Below are 20,170 nucleotides of genomic sequence, written 5' to 3'. Positions count from 1 at the left end.
TGTAATAACAGAGTAATAATGTGATCTAATAACACTGCACTGTAATAACGGAGTAATAATGTGATCTAATAACCACCGCACTGTAATAACGGAGTAATAATGTGATCTAATAACCACCGCACTGTAATAACAGAGTAATAATGTGATCTAATAACACTGCACTGTAATAACAGAGTAATAATGTGATCTAATAACCTCCGCACTGTAATAACAGAGTAATAATGTGATCTAATAACCTCCGCACTGTAATAACGGGATAATAATGTGATCTAATAACCACCACACTGTAATAAAGGAGTAATAATGTGATCTAATAACCACCGCACTGTAATAACGGAGTAATAATGTGATCTAATAACGTCCGCACTGTAATAACGGAGTAATAATGTGATCTAATAACACTGCACTGTAATAACAGAGTAATAATGTGATCTAATAACACTGCACTGTAATAACGGAGTAATAATGTGATCTAATAAAACTGCACTGTAATAACAGAGTAATAATGTGATCTAATAACACCGCACTGTAATAACGGAGTAATAATGTGATCTAATAACCACCGCACTGTAATAACAGAGTAATAATGTGATCTAATAACACTGCACTGTAATAACGGAGTAATAATGTGATCTAATAACCTCCGCACTGTAATAACAGAGTAATAATGTGATCTAATAACCACCGCACTGTAATAACAGAGTAATAATGTGATCTAATAACCTCCGCACTGTAATAACGGAGTAATAATGTGATCTAATAACCTCCGCACTGTAATAACGGAGTAATAATGTGATCTAATAACACCACACTGTAATAACGGAGTAATAATGTGATCTAATAACACCGCACTGTAATAACGGAGTAATAATGTGATCTAATAACACCGCACTGTAATAACGGAGTAATAATGTGATCTAATAACCACCGCCCTGTAATAACGGAGTAATAATGTGATCTAATAACACTGCACTGTAATAACGGAGTAATAATGTGATCTAATAACCTCCGCACTGTAATAACGGGGTAATAATGTGATCTAATAACACCGCACTGTAATAACGGAGTAATAATGTGATCTAATAACCACCGCACTGTAATAACGGGGTAATAATGTGATCTAATAACCACCGCACTGTAATAACAGAGTAATAATGTGATCTAATAACCTCCGCACTGTAATAACGGAGTAATAATGTGATCTAATAACCACCGCACTGTAATAACGGAGTAATAATGTGATCTAATAACCACCGCACTGTAATAACGGAGTAATAATGTGATCTAATAACCACCGCACTGTAATAACAGAGTAATAATGTGATCTAATAACACTGCACTGTAATAACGGAGTAATAATGTGATCTAATAACCTCCGCACTGTAATAACAGAGTAATAATGTGATCTAATAACCACCGCACTGTAATAACAGAGTAATAATGTGATCTAATAACCTCCGCACTGTAATAACGGAGTAATAATGTGATCTAATAACCTCCGCACTGTAATAACAGAGTAATAATGTGATCTAATAACCTCAGCACTGTAATAACGGAGTAATAATGTGATCTAATAACACCGCACTGTAATAACGGAGTAATAATGTGATCTAATAACACCGCACTGTAATAACGGAGTAATAATGTGATCTAATAACACCGCACTGTAATAACGGAGTAATAATGTGATCTAATAACCTCCGCACTGTAATAACGGAGTAATAATGTGATCTAATAACCACCGCACTGTAATAACGGAGTAATAATGTGATCTAATAACACTGCACTGTAATAACGGAGTAATAATGTGATCTAATAACCACCGCCCTGTAATAACGGAGTAATAATGTGATCTAATAACACTGCACTGTAATAACGGAGTAATAATGTGATCTAATAACACCGCACTGTAATAACGGAGTAATAATGTGATCTAATAACCACCGCACTGTAATAACGGGGTAATAATGTGATCTAATAACCACCGCACTGTAATAACGGAGTAATAATGTGATCTAATAACCACCGCACTGTAATAACGGAGTAATAATGTGATCTAATAACCACCGCACTGTAATAACAGAGTAATAATGTGATCTAATAACCTCAGCACTGTAATAACGGAGTAATAATGTGATCTAATAACCACCGCACTGTAATAACGGAGTAATAATGTGATCTAATAACCTCCGCACTGTAATAACAGAGTAATAATGTGATCTAATAACCACCGCACTGTAATAACGGAGTAATAATGTGATCTAATAACCTCCGCACTGTAATAACGGAGTAATAATGTGATCTAATAACACTGCACTGTAATAACAGAGTAATAATGTGATCTAATAACCTCTGCACTGTAATAACGGGATAATAATGTGATCTAATAACCACCGCACTGTAATAACGGAGTAATAATGTGATCTAATAACCTCCGCACTGTAATAACAGAGTAATAATGTGATCTAATAACCTCCGCACTGTAATAACGGGGTAATAATGTGATCTAATAACCTCCGCACTGTAATAACAGAGTAATAATGTGATCTAATAACCACCGCACTGTAATAACGGAGTAATAATGTGATCTAATAACCACCGCACTGTAATGACTGAGTAATAATGTGATCTAATAACCACCGCACTGTAATAACGGGATAATAATGTGATCTAATAACCACCGCACTGTAATAACGGAGTAATAATGTGATCTAATAACCTCCGCACTGTAATAACGGAGTAATAATGTGATCTAATAACCTCCGCACTGTAATAACAGAGTAATAATGTGATCTAATAACCTCCGCACTGTAATAACAGAGTAATAATGTGATCTAATAACCTCCGCACTGTAATAACGGGATAATAATGTGATCTAATAACCACCACACTGTAATAACAGAGTAATAATGTGATCTAATAACCACCGCACTGTAATAACGGAGTAATAATGTGATCTAATAACCTCCGCACTGTAATAACAGAGTAATAATGTGATCTAATAACCACCGCACTGTAATAACAGAGTAATAATGTGATCTAATAACCTCAGCACTGTAATAACGGAGTAATAATGTGATCTAATAACCTCCGCACTGTAATAACGGAGTAATAATGTGATCTAATAACACTGCACTGTAATAACGGAGTAATAATGTGATCTAATAACCTCTGCACTGTAATAAGGGGATAATAATGTGATCTAATAACCACCGCACTGTAATAACGGAGTAATAATGTGATCTAATAACCACCGCACTGTAATAACGGAGTAATAATGTGATCTAATAACCTCTGCACTGTAATAACAGAGTAATAATGTGATCTAATAACACTGCACTGTAATAACAGAGTAATAATGTGATCTAATAACCTCCGCACTTTAATAACAGAGTAATAATGTGATCTAATAACCTCCGCACTGTAATAACGGGATAATAATGTGATCTAATAACCACCACACTGTAATAAAGGAGTAATAATGTGATCTAATAACCACCGCACTGTAATAACGGGGTAATAATGTGATCTAATAACCACCGCACTGTAATAACGGAGTAATAATGTGATCTAATAACGTCCGCACTGTAATAACGGAGTAATAATGTGATCTAATAACACTGCACTGTAATAACAGAGTAATAATGTGATCTAATAGCCACCGCACTGTAATAACGGAGTAATAATGTGATCTAATAACCACCGCACTGTAATAACAGAGTAATAATGTGATCTAATAACACTGCACTGTAATAACGGAGTAATAATGTGATCTAATAACCTCCGCACTGTAATAACGGAGTAATAATGTGATCTAATAACCTCCGCACTGTAATAACAGAGTAATAATGTGATCTAATAACCTCCGCACTGTAATAACAGAGTAATAATGTGATCTAATAACCTCTGCACTGTAATAACGGGATAATAATGTGATCTAATAACCACCGCACTGTAATAACGGAGTAATAATGTGATCTAATAACACCGCACTGTAATAACGGAGTAATAATGTGATCTAATAACCACCGCACTGTAATGACAGAGTAATAATGTGATCTAATAACCACCGCACTGTAATAACGGGATAATAATGTGATCTAATAACCACCGCACTGTAATAACAGAGTAATAATGTGATCTAATAACCTCCGCACTGTAATAACGGGATAATAATGTGATCTCATAACCACCACACTGTAATAACAGAGTAATAATGTGATCTAATAACCACCGCACTGTAATAACGGAGTAATAATGTGATCTAATAACCTCCGCACTGTAATAACAGAGTAATAATGTGATCTAATAACCACCGCACTGTAATAACAGAGTAATAATGTGATCTAATAACCTCCGCACTGTAATAACGGAGTAATAATGTGATCTAATAACACTGCACTGTAATAACAGAGTAATAATGTGATCTAATAACCTGCACACTGTAATAACGGAGTAATAATGTGATCTAATAACCTCCGCACTGTAATAAGGGGATAATAATGTGATCTAATAACCACCGCACTGTAATAACGGAGTAATAATGTGATCTAATAACCACCGCACTGTAATAACGGAGTAATAATGTGATCTAATAACCTCCACACTGTAATAACGGAGTGTAATAATGTGATCTAATAACCTCCGCACTGTAATAACAGAGTAATAATGTGATCTAATAACCTCCACACTGTAATAACGGAGTGTAATAATGTGATCTAATAACCTCAGCACTGTAATAACGGAGTAATAATGTGATCTAATAACCACCACACTGTAATAACAGAGTAATAATGTGATCTAATAACCACCGCACTGTAATAACAGAGTAATAATGTGATCTAATAACACCGCACTGTAATAACGGAGTAATAATGTGATCTAATAACCACCGCACTGTAATAACAGAGTAATAATGTGATCTAATAACCACCGCACTGTAATAACAGAGTAATAATGTGATCTAATAACCTCCGCACTGTAATAACGGAGTAATAATGTGATCTAATAACCTCCACACTGTAATAACAGAGTAATAATGTGATCTAATAACCTCCGCACTGTAATAACGGAGTAATAATGTGATCTAATAACCTCCGCACTGTAATAACGGAGTAATAATGTGATCTAATAACCTCCGCACTGTAATAACGGAGTAATAATGTGATCTAATAACCACCGCACTGTAATAACGGAGTAATAATGTGATCTAATAACACTGCACTGTAATAACGGAGTAATAATGTGATCTAATAACCTCCGCACTGTAATAACGGAGTAATAATGTGATATAATAACACTGCACTGTAATAACGGAGTAATAATGTGATCTAATAACACTGCACTGTAATAACGGAGTAATAATGTGATCTAATAACCTCCGCACTGTAATAACAGAGTAATAATGTGATCTAATAACCACCGCACTGTAATAACAGAGTAATAATGTGATCTAATAACCTCCGCACTGTAATAACGGAGTAATAATGTGATCTAATAACCACCGCACTGTAATAACGGAGTAATAATGTGATCTAATAACCACCGCACTGTAATAACGGAGTAATAATGTGATCTAATAACCTCCGCACTGTAATAAAGGAGTAATAATGTGATCTAATAACCTCCGCACTGTAATAACAGAGTAATAATGTGATCTAATAACCTCCGCACTGTAATAACAGAGTAATAATGTGATCTAATAACCACCGCCCTGTAATAACGGAGTAATAATGTGATCTAATAACGTCCGCACTGTAATAACAGAGTAATAATGTGATCTAATAACACTGCACTGTAATAACGGAGTAATAATGTGATCTAATAACCACTGCACTGTAATAACGGAGTAATAATGTGATCTAATAACCTCCGCACTGTAATAACGGAGTAATAATGTGATCTAATAACCTCCGCACTGTAATAACGGAGTAATAATGTGATCTAATAACCTCCGCACTGTAATAACGGAGTAATAATGTGATCTAATAACCTCCGCACTGTAATAACGGAGTAATAATGTGACCTAATAACCACCGCCCTGTAATAACAGAGTAATAATGTGATCTAATAACCACCGCACTGTAATAACGGGGTAATAATGTGATCTAATAACCTCCGCACTGTAATAACGGAGTAATAATGTGATCTAATAACCTCCGCACTGTAATAACGGAGTAATAATGTGATCTAATAACCTCCGCACTGTAATAACGGAGTAATAATGTGACCTAATAACCACCGCCCTGTAATAACGGAGTAATAATGTGATCTAATAACCACCGCACTGTAATAACGGGATAATAATGTGATCTAATAACCTCCGCACTGTAATAACGGAGTAATAATGTGATCTAATAACCTCCGCACTGTAATAACAGAGTAATAATGTGATCTAATAACCACCGCACTGTAATAACGGAGTAATAATGTGATCTAATAACCTCCGCACTGTAATAAAGGAGTAATAATGTGATCTAATAACCTCCGCACTGTAATAAAGGAGTAATAATGTGATCTAATAACCTCCGCACTGTAATAACGGAGTAATAATGTGATCTAATAACCTCCGCACTGTAATAACAGAGTAATAATGTGATCTAATAACCTCCGCACTGTAATAACGGGCTAATAATGTGATCTAATAACACTGCACTGTAATAACGGAGTAATAATGTGATCTAATAACCTCCGCACTGTAATAACAGAGTAATAATGTGATCTAATAACCTCCGCACTGTAATAACGGAGTAATAATGTGATCTAATAACCACTGCACTGTAATAACGGAGTAATAATGTGATCTAATAACCTCCGCACTGTAATAACGGAGTAATAATGTGATCTAATAACCTCCGCACTGTAATAACGGAGTAATAATGTGATCTAATAACCTCCGCACTGTAATAACGGAGTAATAATGTGATCTAATAACCACTGCACTGTAATAACGGAGTAATAATGTGATCTAATAACCTCCGCACTGTAATAACGGAGTAATAATGTGATCTAATAACCTCCGCACTGTAATAACGGAGTAATAATGTGATCTAATAACCTCCGCACTGTAATAACGGAGTAATAATGTGATCTAATAACCTCCGCACTGTAATAACGGAGTAATAATGTGATCTAATAACCTCCGCACTGTAATAACGGAGTAATAATGTGATCTAATAACCTCCGCACTGTAATAACGGAGTAATAATGTGATCTAATAACCTCCGCACTGTAATAACGGAGTAATAATGTGATCTAATAACACTGCACTGTAATAACGGAGTAATAATGTGATCTAATAACACTGCACTGTAATAACGGAGTAATAATGTGATCTAATAACCTCCGCACTGTAATAACTGAGTAATAATGTGATCTAATAACCTCCGCACTGTAATAACGGAGTAATAATGTGATCTAATAACCTCCGCACTGTAATAACGGAGTAATAATGTGATCTAATAACCTCCGCACTGTAATAACGGAGTAATAATGTGATCTAATAACCTCCGCACTGTAATAACGGAGTAATAATGTGATCTAATAACCTCCGCACTGTAATAACGGAGTAATAATGTGATCTAATAACCACCGCACTGTAATAACGGAGTAATAATGTGATCTAATAACCTCCGCACTGTAATAACGGAGTAATAATGTGATCTAATAACCTCCGCACTGTAATAACGGAGTAATAATGTGATCTAATAACCTCCGCACTGTAATAACGGAGTAATAATGTGATCTAATAACCTCCGCACTGTAATAACAGAGTAATAATGTGATCTAATAACCTCCGCACTGTAATAACAGAGTAATAATGTGATCTAATAACCTCCGCACTGTAATAACGGAGTAATAATGTGATCTAATAACCACCGCACTGTAATAACGGAGTAATAATGTGATCTAATAACCTCCGCACTGTAATAACGGAGTAATAATGTGATCTAATAACCACCGCACTGTAATAACGGAGTAATAATGTGATCTAATAACCTCCGCACTGTAATAACGGAGTAATAATGTGATCTAATAACCACCGCACTGTAATAACGGGCTAATAATGTGATCTAATAACCTCCGCACTGTAATAACGGAGTAATAATGTGATCTAATAACACTGCACTGTAATAACGGAGTAATAATGTGATCTAATAACCACCGCACTGTAATAACGGAGTAATAATGTGATCTAATAACCTCCGCACTGTAATGACAGAGTAATAATGTGATCTAATAACCACCGCACTGTAATAACGGAGTAATAATGTGATCTAATAACACCGCACTGTAATAACGGAGTAATAATGTGATGTAATAACCACCGCACTGTAATAACGGAGTAATAATGTGATCTAATAACCTCCGCACTGTAATAACAGAGTAATAATGTGATCTAATAACCACCGCACTGTAATAACGGAGTAATAATGTGATCTAATAACCTCCGCACTGTAATAACGGAGTAATAATGTGATCTAATAACCTCCGCACTGTAATAAAGGAGTAATAATGTGATCTAATAACCTCCGCACTGTAATAACAGAGTAATAATGTGATCTAATAACCTCCGCACTGTAATGACAGAGTAATAATGTGATCTAATAACCTCCGCACTGTAATGACAGAGTAATAATGTGATCTAATAACCTCCGCACTGTAATAACGGGATAATAATGTGATCTAATAACCTCCGCACTGTAATAACGGAGTAATAATGTGATCTAATAACCTCCGCACTGTAATAACGGAGTAATAATGTGATCTAATAACCACCGCACTGTAATAACGGAGTAATAATGTGATCTAATAACCTCCGCACTGTAATGACAGAGTAATAATGTGATCTAATAACACTGTAATTACAGCCCCGTACATTATAATAGTGTAATACTATACCATGCAGATACACTAGCAGGTGTTGCTGGTCCTTGTAGTCCCCCTGCTCCATAATAACTTATAAGCTTTATGAAAACAAATGCAGATAAAACAATCGAATGTTGCCCTTAGCAACCAGTTTCCATCTCCAATATTGAGAATGAAAGCAACGCCCTGATTGGTTGCTATGGGTAACCACTCGCCCTGTGTCTTCTCTGGGGGAAGCACACCAATCACAGGCCGTTTTGTTGCCGCCCGCCGCTGGAATGTAACGAGTCGGTCTACAACAATATGGCGGCGCCGCAGAGATCGCGCTCTCTCAGCAGAGGACACTAGTGACGGGGAGCGGACCCCCTGGTCTGTCCCCGCACCAGTCCTCACTCCCTGCCGCCGCTCACCTCCGCCCCCTGGTGGCGCGATACAAACGACTTTTACATAACAGCTCTGACGTAGCTTCTACAGACGCCCCAGCAGCGCGCGTGTTCATGGGAGATGTAGTCTGCGCTTGTTTTTTTTCTAACAAGTCAATCGACTGGAGAACTACAGTTCCCATGAGGTACAGCGCCACTTCCCGATTAAAGATCAGGAGTCAGCTGAGCTATTGTAAACAAACTGAGCTCGTCCACAAAAGTCTGTGTAGAGCTGGACCAGGGGCCCCAGGACGAGTCAGGGGTCCGGCCGGGCATCATACAAGGGATCAGCAAGATGGAGGAAAGCAAGGTAAGAGCCGACACCCCAAACAGTATAATGTCCATTATCCCCAGGGCAGTGGTCACTGGACTCCTCTGCTGGGATGGAGGTGCTGGGATGGAGGGGCCCCTGGGGGCCACACAGGAGAGAGAAGGGCCCCTGGGGGCCACACAGGAGAGAGAAGTCCCCGGGGCTGGACACAATAGAGAGCGCAGCTCCGGATGTGACTGGAGTAATGATAACAACACAATGACAGTGAGTCAGGCGTGAGCGTGCAGGACGCGTGAGCGTGCGGGAGGCGTGAGCGTGCCAGTACTACGGATGTACGGAAGGCGTGAGCGTGCCAGTACTACGGATGTACGGAAGGCGTGAGCGTGCGGGAGGCGTGAGCGTGCCAATACTACGGATGTACGGAAGGCGTGAGTGTGCGGGAGGCGTGAGCGTGCCAGTACTACAGATGTACGGAAGGCGTGAGCGTGCGGAAAGCGTGAGCGTGCCAGTACTACAGATGTACGGAAGGCGTGAGCGTGCGGGAGGCGTGAGCGTGCCAGTACTACAGATGTACGGAAGGCGTGAGCGTGCGGGAGGCGTGAGCGTGCCAGTACTATGGATGTACGGAAGGCTTGAGCGTGCGGGAGGCGTGAGCGTGCCAGTACTACAGATGTACGGAAGGCGTGAGCGTGCGGAAGGCGTGAGCGTGCCAGTACTACAGATGTACGGAAGGCGTGAGCGTGCGGGAGGCGTGAGCGTGCCAGTACTATGGATGTACGGAAGGCTTGAGCGTGCGGGAGGCGTGAGCGTGCCAGTACTACAGATGTACGGAAGGCGTGAGCGTGCGGGAGGCGTGAGCGTGCGGGAGGCGTGAGCGTGCCAGTACTACGGATGTACGGAAGGCGTGAGCGTGCGGGAGGCGTGAGCGTGCCAGTACTACGGATGTACGGAAGGCGTGAGCGTGCGGGAGGCGTAAGCGTGCCAGTACTGTGGATGTACGGAAGGCATGAGCGTGCGGAAGGCGTGAGCGTGCCAGTACTACAGATGTACGGAAGGCGTGAGCGTGCGGAAGGCGTGAGCGTGCCAGTACTACGGATGTACGGAAGGCGTGAGCGTGCGGGAGGCGTGAGCGTGCCAGTACTACGGATGTACGGAAGGCGTGAGCGTGCGGGAGGCGTAAGCGTGCCAGTACTGTGGATGTACGGAAGGCATGAGCGTGCGAAAGGCGTGAGCGTGCCAGTACTACGGATGTACGGAAGGCGTGAGCGTGCGGAAGGCGTGAGCGTGCCAGTACTACGGATGTACGGAAGGCGTGAGCGTGCGGGAGGCGTGAGCGTGCCAGTACTACGGATGTACGGAAGGCGTGAGCGTGCGGGAGGCGTAAGCGTGCCAGTACTGTGGATGTACGGAAGGCATGAGCGTGCGGAAGGCGTGAGCGTGCCAGTACTACGGATGTACGGAAGGCGTGAGCGTGCGGGAGGCGTAAGCGTGCCAGTACTGTGGATGTACGGAAGGCATGAGCGTGCAAGAGGCATGAGCGTGTGGGAGGCGTGAGCGTGCCAGTACTGTGGATGTGCGGGAGGCGTGAGCGTGCCAGTACTGTGGATGTGCGGGAGGCATGAGCGTGCGGGAGGCGTGAGCGTGCCAGTACTGTGGATGTGCAGGAGGCGTGACCGTGCGGGAGGCGTAAGCGTGCAGGAGGCGTGAGCGTACCAGTACTGTGGATGTGCGGGAGGCGTGAGCGTGCGGGAGGCGTGAGCGTGCCAGTACAGTGGATGTGCAGGAGGCGTGACCGTGCGGGAGGCGTGAGCGTGCCAGTACTGTGGATGTGCGGGAGGCGTGAGCGTGCCAGTACTGTGGATGTGCAGGAGGCGTGAGCATGCGGGAGGCGTAAGCGTGCGGGAGGCGTGAGCGTGCCAGTACTGTGGATGTGCGGGAGGCGTGAGCGTGCCAGTACTGTGGATGTGCAGGAGGCGTGAGCGTGCGGGAGGCGTGAGCGTGCCAGTACTGTGGATGTGCGAGAGGTGTGAGCGTGCCAGTACTGTGGATGTACGGAAGGCATGAGCGTGCGAGAGGCATGAGCGTGCCAGTACTGTGGATGTGCGGGAGGCGTGAGCATGTCAGTACTGTGGGTGTGCGGGAGGCGTGAGCGTGCCAGTACTGTGGAAGTGCGGGAGGTGTGAGCGTGCCAGTACTGTGGATGTGCGGGAGGCATGAGCGTGCCAGTACTGTGGAAGTGCGGGAGGTGTGAGCGTGCCAGTACTGTGGATGTGCAGGAGGTGTGAGCGTGTGGGAGGCGTGAGCGTGTCAGTACTGTGGATGTGCGGGAGATGTGAGCGTGCCAGTACTGTGGATGTACGGAAGGCATGAGCTTGCGAGAGGCATGAGCGTGTCAGTAATGTGGATGTGCAGGAGGCGTGAGCGTGTGAGAGACATGAGCGTGCCAGTACTGTGGGTGTGTGGGAGCTGTGAGCGTGCCAGTACTGTGGATGTACGGGAGGTGTGAGCGTGCCAGTACTGTGGATGTGCGGGAGGTGTGAGCGTGCCAGTACTGTGGATGAGCGGGAGGCGTGAGCGTACGGGAGGCGTGAGCGTACGGGAGGCGTGAGCGTACGGGAGGCGTGAGCGTGCCAGTTCTATGGATTTGCAGGAGGCATAAGCGTGTGGAAGGCGTGAGCGTGCTGGAGGTGTGATGTGCAGGACTATGGATGTGCGGGAGGCGTGAGCGTGCCAGCACTATGGATGTGCGGGAGGTGTGAGCGTGCCAGCACTATGGATGTGCTGGAGGCGTGAGCGTGCCAGTACTGTGGATGTGCGGGAGGCGTGAGCGTGCCAGCACTGTGGATGTGCGGGAGGCGTGAGCGTGCCAGCACTGTGAATGTGCGGGAGGCGTGAGCGTGCCAGCACTATGGATGTGCGGGAGGCGTGAGCGTGCGGGAGGTGTGATGTGCCAGTACTATGGATGTGCAGGAGGCGTGAGCGTGCCAGTACTGTGGATGTGCGGGAGGTGTGAGCGTGCGGAAGGAGTGAGCGTGCCAGTACTATGGATGTGCGGAAGGCGTGAGTGTGCCAGTACTGTGGATGTGCAGGTGTGAGCGTGCGAGAGGCGTGAGCGTGCCAGTACTATGGACGTGCGGGAGGCGTGAGCGTGCAGGAGGCGTGAGCGTGCCAGTACTGTGGACGTGCGGGAGGCGTAAGCGTGCCAGTTCTGTGGATGTGCAGGAGGCGTGAGCGTGCCAGTACTGTGGATGTGTAGGAGGCGTGAGCGTGCGGGAGGCGTGAGCGTGCCAGTACTGTGGATGTGCAGGAGGCATGAGCGTGCGGGAGGCGTGAGCATGCCAGTACTGTGGATGTGCGGGAGGTGTGAGCGTGCCAGTACTGTGGATGTACGGAAGACATGAGCGTGCGAGAGGCATGAGCGTGCCAGTACTGTGGATGTGCGGGAGGTGTGAGCGTGCCAGTACTGTGGATGTGCGGGAGGCATGAGCGTGCCATTACTGTGGTTGTGCGGGAGGTGTGAGCGTGCCAGTACTGTGGATGTGCAGGTGTGAGCGTGCGGGAGGCATGAGCGTGCCAGTACTGTGGATGTGCGGGAGGTGAGCGTGCCAGTACTGTGGATGTGCAGGAGGCGTGAGCGTGTCAGTACTGTGGATGTACGGAAGGCATGAGCTTGCGAGAGGCATGAGCGTGCCAGTACTGTGGATGTGCAGGAAGCGTGAGCGTGTGAGAGACATGAGCTTGCCAGTACTGTGGATGTGCGGGAGGTGTGAGCCTGCCAGTACTATGGATGTGCGGGAGGTGTGAGCGTGCGGGAGGCGTGAGCGTGCAGGTACTATGGATGTGGGGGAGCTGTGAGCGTGCCAGTACTGTGGATGTGCGGGAGGTGTGAGCGTGCCAGTGCTATGGATTTGCGGGAAGTGTGAGTGTGCCAGTACTATGGACATGCGGGAGGTGTGAGCGTGCCAGTACTATGGATGTGCGGGATGTGTGATGCGCCAGTACTTTTGATGTGCGGGAGCTGTGAGCGTGCCAGTACTGTGGATGTGCGGGAGGTGTGAGCATGCTAGTACTATGGGTGTGCGGAACGTGTGAGCGTGCTGGAGGCGTGAGTGTGCCAGTACTATGGATGTGTGGGAGGTGTGAGCGTGCCAGTACTGTGGATGTGCAGGAGGTGTGAGCGTGTGGAAGGCGTGAGCGTGCGGGAGTTGTTATGTGCCAGTACTTTGGATGTGCAGGTGTGAGCGTGCGGGAGGTGTGAGCGTGCAAGTACTGTGGATGTGCAGAAGGCGTGAGCGTGCGGGAGGTGTGATGTGCCGGTACTATGGATGTGCAGAAGGCGTGAGCGTGATGGAGGTGTGATTGTGCCAGTACTATGGATGTGCGGAAGGCGTGAGCGTGCCAGTACTATGGATGTGCGGAAGGCGTGAGCGTGCCAGTACTATGGATGTGCGGAAGGCGTGAGCGTGCCAGTACTATGGATGTGCAGGAGGCGTGAGCGTGCCAGTACTATGGATGTGCGGGAGGCGTGAGCGTGCGGGAGGCGTGAGCGGGCAGGTACTATGGATGTGCAGGAGGCGTGAGCGTGCCAGTACTATGGATGTGCGGGAGGCGTGAGCATGCCAGCACTGTGGATGTGCGGGAGGTGTGAGCGTGCCAGTACTATGGATGTGCGGGAGGTGCCAGCACTATGGATGTTCGGGAGGCGTGAGCGTGCCAGTACTATGGATGTGCAGGAGGCGTTAGCGTGCCAGTACTACGGATGTGCGGGAGGTGTGAGCGTGCCAGTACTATGGATGTGTGATGCGCCAGTACTATGGATGTGCGGGAGCTGTGAGCGTGCCAGTACTGTGGATGTGCGGGCAGTGTGAGCGTGCCAGTACTATGGATGTGCAGGAGGTGTGTGCGTGCCAGTACTATGGATGTGCGGGAGGCGTGAGCGTGCCAGTACTATGGATGTGCGGGAGGCGTGAGCGTGCCAGTACCATGGATGTTCGGGAAGTGTGAGCATGCCAGTACTATGGATGGGCAGGAGGTGTGTGCGCGCGGGAGGTGTAAGCGTGTCAGTACTGTTGATGTGCGGGAGGTGTGAGCGTGCCAGTGCTATGGCTGTGCGGGAGGCGTGAGCGTGCCAGTGCTATGGCTGTGCGAGAGGCGTGAGCATGCCAGCGCCATGGGTGTGCGGGAGGCGTGAGCGTGCCAGCACTATGGATGTGCGGGAGGCGTGAGCGTGCCAGCACTATAGATGTGCGGGAGGTGTGAGCGTGCCAGTACTATGGATGTGCGAGAGGTGTGAGCGTGTCAGTACTGTTGATGTGCGGGAGGTGTGAGCATGCCAGCACTGTGGATGTACGGGCGGTGTGAGCGTGCCAGTACTATGGATGTGCAGGAGGTGTGCGTGCGGGAGGTGTAAGCGTGTCAGTACTGTTGATGTGCGGGAGGTGTGAGAGGCATGAGCGTGCCAGTACTATGGCTGTGCGGGAGGTGTGAGCGTGCCAGTGCTATGGCTGTGCGGGAGGCGTGAGCGTGCCAGCGCCATGGGTGTGCGGGAGGCGTGAGCGTGCTAGTACTATGGATGTGCGGGAGGCGTGAGCATGCCAGCACTGGATGTACGGGAGGTGTGAGCGTGCCAGTACTATGGATGTGCGGGAGGCGTGAGCATGCCAGTACTATGGATGTGCGGGAGGTGTGAGCGTGCGGGAGGCCTGAGTGGGCAGGTACTATGGATGTGCAGGAGGCGTGAGCGTGCCAGTACTATGGATGTGCGGGAGGTGTGAGAGTGCCAGTGCTATGGATGTGAGGGAGGTGTGAGCGTGCAGAAAGTGTGAGTGGGCCAGTACTATGGACGTGCGGGAGACGTGAGCATGCCAGTACTATGGATGTGCAGGAGGCGTGAGCGTGCCAGTACTATGGATGTGCAGGAGGCGTGAGCGTGCCAGTACTATGGATGTGCGGGAGGTGTGAGCGTGCCAGTACTATGGATGTGCAGGAGGCGTGAGCGTGCCAGTACCATGGATGTTCGGGAAGTGTGAACATGCCAGTACTATGGATGTGCGGGCGGTGTGAGCGTGCCATTACTATGGATGTGCAGGAGGTGTGTGCGTGCGGGAGGTGTAAGCGTGCCAGTACTGTGGATGTGCGGGAGGTGCGAGCGTGCCAGTACTCTGGATGTGTGGGAGGCGTAAGCATGCCAGTACTATGGACGTGCGGGAGGCGTGAGCATGCCAGTACTATGGATGTGCGGGAGGCCTTTGCGTGCCAGTATTGTGGATGTACGGGAGGTGTGATGCGCCAGTACTATGGACGTGCAGGAGCTGTGAGCGTGCCAGTACTATGGACGTGCGGGAGGTGTGAGCGTGCCAGTACTATGGATGTGCGATGCGCCAGTAGTGTGGATGTGCGGGAGGTGTGAGCGTGCCAGTACTCTGGATGTGCGGGAGGCGTGAGCGTGCCAGTACTATGGATGTGCAGGAGGTGTGAGCGTACGGGAGGCGTGAGCGTACCAGTACTATGGATGTGCAGGAGGTGTGAGCGTGCCTGTACTATGGATGTGCAGGTGTGAGCGTGCGGGAGGTGTGCCAATACTATGGATGTGCGGGAGGTGTGAGCGTGCCAGTACTATGGATGTGCAGGAGGTGTGAGCGTATGGGAGGCGTGAGCGTGCCTGTACTATGGACGTGCGGGAGGTGTGAGCGTGCCAGTACTATGGATGTGCGGGATGTGTGATGTGCCAGTACTATGGATGTGCGGGAGGTGTGAGCGTGCCAGTACTGTGGACGTGCGGGAGGTGTGAGCGTGCCAGTACTATGGATGTGCGGGAGCTGTGAGCGTGCCAGTACTATGGATGTGCGGGAGGTGTGAGCGTGCGGGTGGCGTGAGCGTGCCAGTACTATGGATGTGCAGGAGGCGTGAGCGTGCCGGTACTACGGATGTGCGGGAGGCTTGAGCGTGCCAGTACTATGGATGTGCAGGAGGTGTGAGCGTGCCAGTACTATGGATGTGCAGGAGGTGTGAGCGTGCGGGAGGCGTGCCAATACTATGGATGTGCGGGAGGTGTGAGCGTGCCAGTACTATGGACGTGCAGGAGGCCTTTGCGTGCCAGTACTGTGGATGTACGGGAGGTGTGATGCGCCAGTACTATGGACGTGCGGGAGCTGTGTGCGTGCCAGTACTATGGATGTGCAGGAGGTGTGAGCGTGCCAGTACTATGGATGTACGGGAGGGGTGATGCGCCAGTACTATGGATGTGCAGGAGGTGTGAGCATGCCAGTACTATGGATGTGCGGGAGCTGTGAGCGTGCCAGTACTATGGATGTGCAGGAGGCGTGAGCGTGCCGGTACTACGGATGTGCGGGAGGTGCGAGCGTGCCCGTACTGTGTACTACGAGCATCCAGCATTTCTCACATCCAGTATCTATGCTCCATCCCTCACTTCACAGGTCTGTGGCGGAAAGGTGAAGAAGCCGGGGAAGAGAGGGAGGAAACCGGCCAAGATTGATCTGAAGGCCAAGCTAGAGCGGAGCAGGCAGAGCGCACGGGAGTGTCGGGCCCGGAAAAAACAGCGCTACCAGTACCTGGAGGAACTGGTGTCCAGCCGGGAGCGAGCCATCTGTGCGCTGCGGGAGGAGCTGGAGATGGTAACTCCCTGTCCTCCTGTGTCTTACCTTGCATGTCAGGGAATGTGCCCAGAATCCAGACAGATAAATCTCACTGCGCCGTCATCGCCTCCAGGGGAACTAATAATGACAAGAATTCCAATACCTCCCGATCTCCTAAATGCTTCTGTACACCCGCCCGCCAGTATATATACAGCATCATGTCTCCTATGTATAGGAGGACAAAGAAGGCCGCCGCCATCAGCAGGACCCCCGACCAAAAGTTTCAATCATTCCCCCTTTTCAAATTTTAAAAATAAAAAAAAAACGAGTTTGATGTCAGTGCGTCCGGAAAAGTCTAGTCTATCAGAACCTAAAACAACTGGACCCTTATGGTTGTATAATGTGTGCCCCCTGTTCTGTTCTCTGCTCCCTCCAGTACAAGCAGTGGTGTAAAGCCATGGATCAAGGGAAAATACCTTCCGAAATCCGAGCTCTTCTCACCGGGGAGGAACTTAACAAATCTCCGAACTCCAGCAAACAGCAAAGATCTATAAAGGCCGAACCCGCGGAGAAATGAGCCAGTAAGTAGCTGCCCATCTGAACTAGTATCACCCACCTCTTCCTACCCCCAAAATGAAAGACTTTAACCCTTGTTTCACCAGCTCTGCATTTGGACTGTACCTCACCTGGTGGTCTGGTCCGGGGGTCTGAGGACATGCCAAAAATATCAAGTCCATATGCTCCATTAGGGTATCTCCAGAAGTCGCCTCCAAAACCAGATTTGAGGGTTTTTTTCGTAACTTTTTTTTAATTCGATTTTCCTTCCTCTTCTCCCAAGATCCATAACTTTTTTTTTTCACGCAGTTATGAATGACACCATTCATTTTTACCATATAATAGACTGAAAAACAGAATTATAAAAAATCCAAGAGGGATGAAATGTTGGGGAGAAGAATAAACACAATTCCGACGTTTTGGGGTTTTGTTTTTACCGCTTTCATTGTTGGTCACATGATTCTCCCAGTTAGCTCGATTATGCCAATGAGGATTTATTTTAGATTTTAGTTATTAAAAAAAAAAAATTGAACACAGATATAGTTTTTATACCATTTTGGGGTAATTATGTTTAGATCTTTTTTTATTTTTTTTATGGAAGTGCGGCAAGTGATGAATGGCAAATCTGGAGGTCTATTTTTCTTTGCAGCGTTTTACATTTTCATAGATCGGACTTTTAAAGACACATTTTAAAAAGGAAGAAAAAAGGGTTGATTTTAAAATTTTTATTTTATTTTTGTAGTCCCCTTAGGGGACTTGAACCTGCAATGGTCACAGATGAGTCCTCAAATACAACGTCGGCAACTGGGAAATGAAAGAATTGTAACCATTAATTTATTTTTCTTTTTTTTTTTAAAGGAGCCGCTCACTGTTTTATTTTGTTGAAGACGTCTCTGCACAGACGGCCACGTGGAAGAATGAGGGTCTGGCAGCTAAGATTTCCCACCCACTTCCCCGGAGCAGAGCCCTCCCCGATCATAACATCAGACAGAAATGGGAGTCACGTTGGCTCCGCCGTCCTCGTCTTGTGCTGGTGACCGCTCGTCACCGCCCCATCCGTAGCCGGCAGGAGACAGAGGGCGCGTCCTCATAGGTTCTAAGGGTTAGATACTCGGTGTTCCGCTTTCAATGCCGCAGTTTCCTCACTGTTCTGTGCCAGTGCACTACACGCTCCAGAATACCGCACGGTGATAGTCACTTTATGGAAAAGTCCTGGGGGTGATGGAAATGTGCATTCAATGGGTTTGTCTGCTGCTCCCAGCATCCGTTTTGCTTGATGTTGTCAGTCCAGCCGCCTGTAGCTCTACAGCTCTGCTACATCGCAGCCACGCACATACATAGTGCCTTGTCAGGCGGATGGTAAGCGACTATCTGTCCCATCCACAAAATGAACTGCATGGCCCAAATTTTTATTGATTTTTTATCACTACGCAAACTGCAACATTAACGCTTCTTGCCTTAAAGGGTAACTCCATCTTAAATCGATCCCCCTTATCTTATATGTTATTTTCAGTGTAAAGCGGCATAGAGCAGAAGAGTTTTATTCCTGACAACCCGCCTCTAAGAATTGATTAGTGGTTGTCGTCGTCGCAGCATCATGTAATGCAATGAACAAGAAGTGAGGGACTCCAGAAGAGTTCTTATTTTAATGGGGGGTGTCTGAGACTGATGGCTGCTTGTCTATCTGGTCTTAATAGCACAGAACTGAATGTGACGGTTAATTAAAGGGACAGTACAATGAAATGGAATTTCTGTACAGGAAAAAGTGCAATAAACTGATAAACTTTTAAGAGGTGACCTGTGCTTTTTTTAAAAAATAATCACAACCCTCATGAAATGGAACAAAAGGGTCTAAGTGACTTAAACAACCTGGTCTTTGGTTCTAGACTGGCCGGGACCAGGATCACAGGGACCGCCAACCTTGTGAGGATTTCTGGTGCCGCTGTGTGGAGAGTATACCAAGCATGGTGCGATCAAGGAAAGAAAAAGTCTAGTTACAAGGGAACCAATAGACAGAAACAATTAGTTTAGAAAAAGGATCAGCAGAGGATAAGAAAAAATCGTTTCGATGAAAGGGATCAAAGGAGGATGCAAATACTAGGTCCAATGAATTAGGCAGAGGAGGATGTGAGGAATGATTCTGATAAAAAGGATAAGAGGACGTAAAGGATAGTTCTATTGAAAGGAAAAGAGGATGTTGAGAATAGTTATGAAAAAAAGGGTCAGAGAAAGATGTGAAGCATTGTTCTGATGAAGGGATCAGAGGAGACTGTAAAGCATCATACTGATTAAGGGATCAGAGGAGAATAAAGCATTGTTCTGATGATATTATTAGAGGAATGTGAAGCATCAATCTGATGAAGGAATCAGAGGAGAATGTAAAGCATCATTCCGATTAAGGGATCAGAGGAGAATGTAAAGCATCGTTCTGATGAAGGAATCAGAACGTAAAGTATCCT

The 20,170-nt window shown here is 46.5% G+C and overlaps 2 protein-coding genes across 2 annotated transcripts in view; one reads left to right on the top strand and one right to left on the bottom strand.

The window, feature by feature from the left end:
- The window catches only part of DUSP16 (dual specificity phosphatase 16), a 34,320-nt gene extending 25,290 nt beyond the window's left edge, over positions 1–9,030 (bottom strand). Inside the window, exon 1 of the mRNA XM_077267128.1 lies at positions 8,902–9,030. The gene's annotated coding sequence lies outside the window, so the exon portion shown is untranslated. The remainder of the gene's footprint in view (positions 1–8,901) is intronic.
- Positions 9,031–9,120: 90 nt separating this feature from the next.
- On the top strand, positions 9,121–19,501 carry CREBL2 (cAMP responsive element binding protein like 2). Its single transcript, XM_077267131.1, has 4 exons — positions 9,121–9,600; positions 16,998–17,195; positions 17,593–17,737; positions 18,570–19,501. The coding sequence occupies exons 1-3, from the start codon at positions 9,586–9,588 to the stop codon at positions 17,731–17,733; spliced, it is 354 nt and encodes a 117-aa protein (XP_077123246.1). The 5' UTR covers positions 9,121–9,585; the 3' UTR covers positions 17,734–17,737; positions 18,570–19,501.
- Positions 19,502–20,170: the final 669 nt, after the last annotated feature.

This window comes from Ranitomeya variabilis, chromosome 5 (genome assembly GCF_051348905.1).
Source record: "Ranitomeya variabilis isolate aRanVar5 chromosome 5, aRanVar5.hap1, whole genome shotgun sequence".
Classification (NCBI taxonomy): domain Eukaryota; kingdom Metazoa; phylum Chordata; class Amphibia; order Anura; family Dendrobatidae; genus Ranitomeya; species Ranitomeya variabilis.
Note: the sequence above shows the minus strand (reverse complement) of the source record. Positions and strands in the feature narration are given on the sequence as shown.